Source organism: Alexandromys fortis, unplaced genomic scaffold (assembly GCF_014885135.2).
Source record: "Alexandromys fortis isolate MF-2015 unplaced genomic scaffold, M_Fortis_MF-2015_v1.1 scaffold_806, whole genome shotgun sequence".
Classification (NCBI taxonomy): Eukaryota; Metazoa; Chordata; class Mammalia; order Rodentia; family Cricetidae; genus Alexandromys; species Alexandromys fortis.
The window spans coordinates 11,463-12,658 of NW_026068693.1; the positions used below are offsets into that span (position 1 = coordinate 11,463).

The 1,196-nt window shown below is 36.2% G+C and overlaps 1 protein-coding gene across 1 annotated transcript; it reads right to left on the reverse strand.

Annotated features, from left to right (window-relative positions):
• LOC126496017 (olfactory receptor 4F6-like) lies at positions 1–939 on the reverse strand. Its single transcript, XM_050133602.1, has one exon. It carries the CDS (start codon positions 937–939, stop codon positions 1–3), a length of 939 nt encoding a protein of 312 aa, XP_049989559.1.
• Between the last annotated feature and the right edge of the window lie 257 nt (positions 940–1,196).

The window sequence follows — 1,196 nt, forward strand, 5'->3', positions numbered from 1 at the left end:
TTAGCAGATACATTTCCTACTCAGGATCTGTTTACTCAGTCTTTTCATTGCCACCTTCATGTCTTTGTTCCTCAATGTGTAAATGGCAGGGTTCAGGATGGGTGTAATCATGAAGTCCAAAATAGCAAGAAACTTATCCACTGGTACAGTAGGAAATGGCCACATGTACACAAAGATGCATGGTCCAAAGAACAAAATGACCACAGAGATGTGAGCAGAAAGCGTAGAGATGGCTTTAGACAAACTGCCCAAGGACTGTTTCCATACAGTGAACAGTATGATGATGTAGGAAACAATCAGTAAAAAGAAGGTACTGACAGATATTAGTCCACTGTCAGCAGTAACCAAGAACTCCATCCTGTAGGTGTCTATGCAAGACAGTTTGATGAACCTAGGAAGGTCACAGTAAAAACTATCTATCTCATTAGAACTGCAAAAAGGCAAATGGACAACAAAAGCTAATTGAGCCACTGAATGGATGATACCAATAATCCAGGTACCAATCAGAAGCAAAATGCATTTCCGTGGGCTCATGATGGTCAGGTAGTGAAGGGGCTTGCATATGGCCACATATCTGTCCCAGGCCATGGCTACCAACAACACCATCTCACAGCCCCCCAGGACATGAAGGACAAACATTTGAAAGATACAACCCTGGAATGAAATGGTATTGTGATTGGAGTATAAATCAGAAATCAATTTAGGAACAGCGGAAGTAGAAAAACATAAGTCAACAAATGAAAGGTTAGCTAAAAGGAAGTACATAGGTGAATGTAAGTGGGGGTCAAAGATTATTGTAAGCATAATGGAGAAATTTCCTAGAATAATTGTTGCATATGATAATGTAGAACATGCAAAGAGGAAAATCTGTGTTGGTCTGTAGATTGATAATCCCAGGAATATAAACTCAGATACTTCAGAATAATTTGCTTCATTCATTCTTGAGTTATCTACAATACTCAAAACAAAACAGGCAAAGCAGTTACCAGAATGATAACCTAGCAGTTGAAAGAATTATTTGTTAATTCATTAGAATAAAGTGATGGTATATTAGAAAGTATCCTTTAAAATAAATAATTATTGAAAAACACTCTTAAATTGTTTTATAATATGTATTAATAAAATAATTCCCCCTAGTCTTCTATATTTTGAAGATTTACTATCTCTATTCTTCTTATATCCATTATGAATTATAC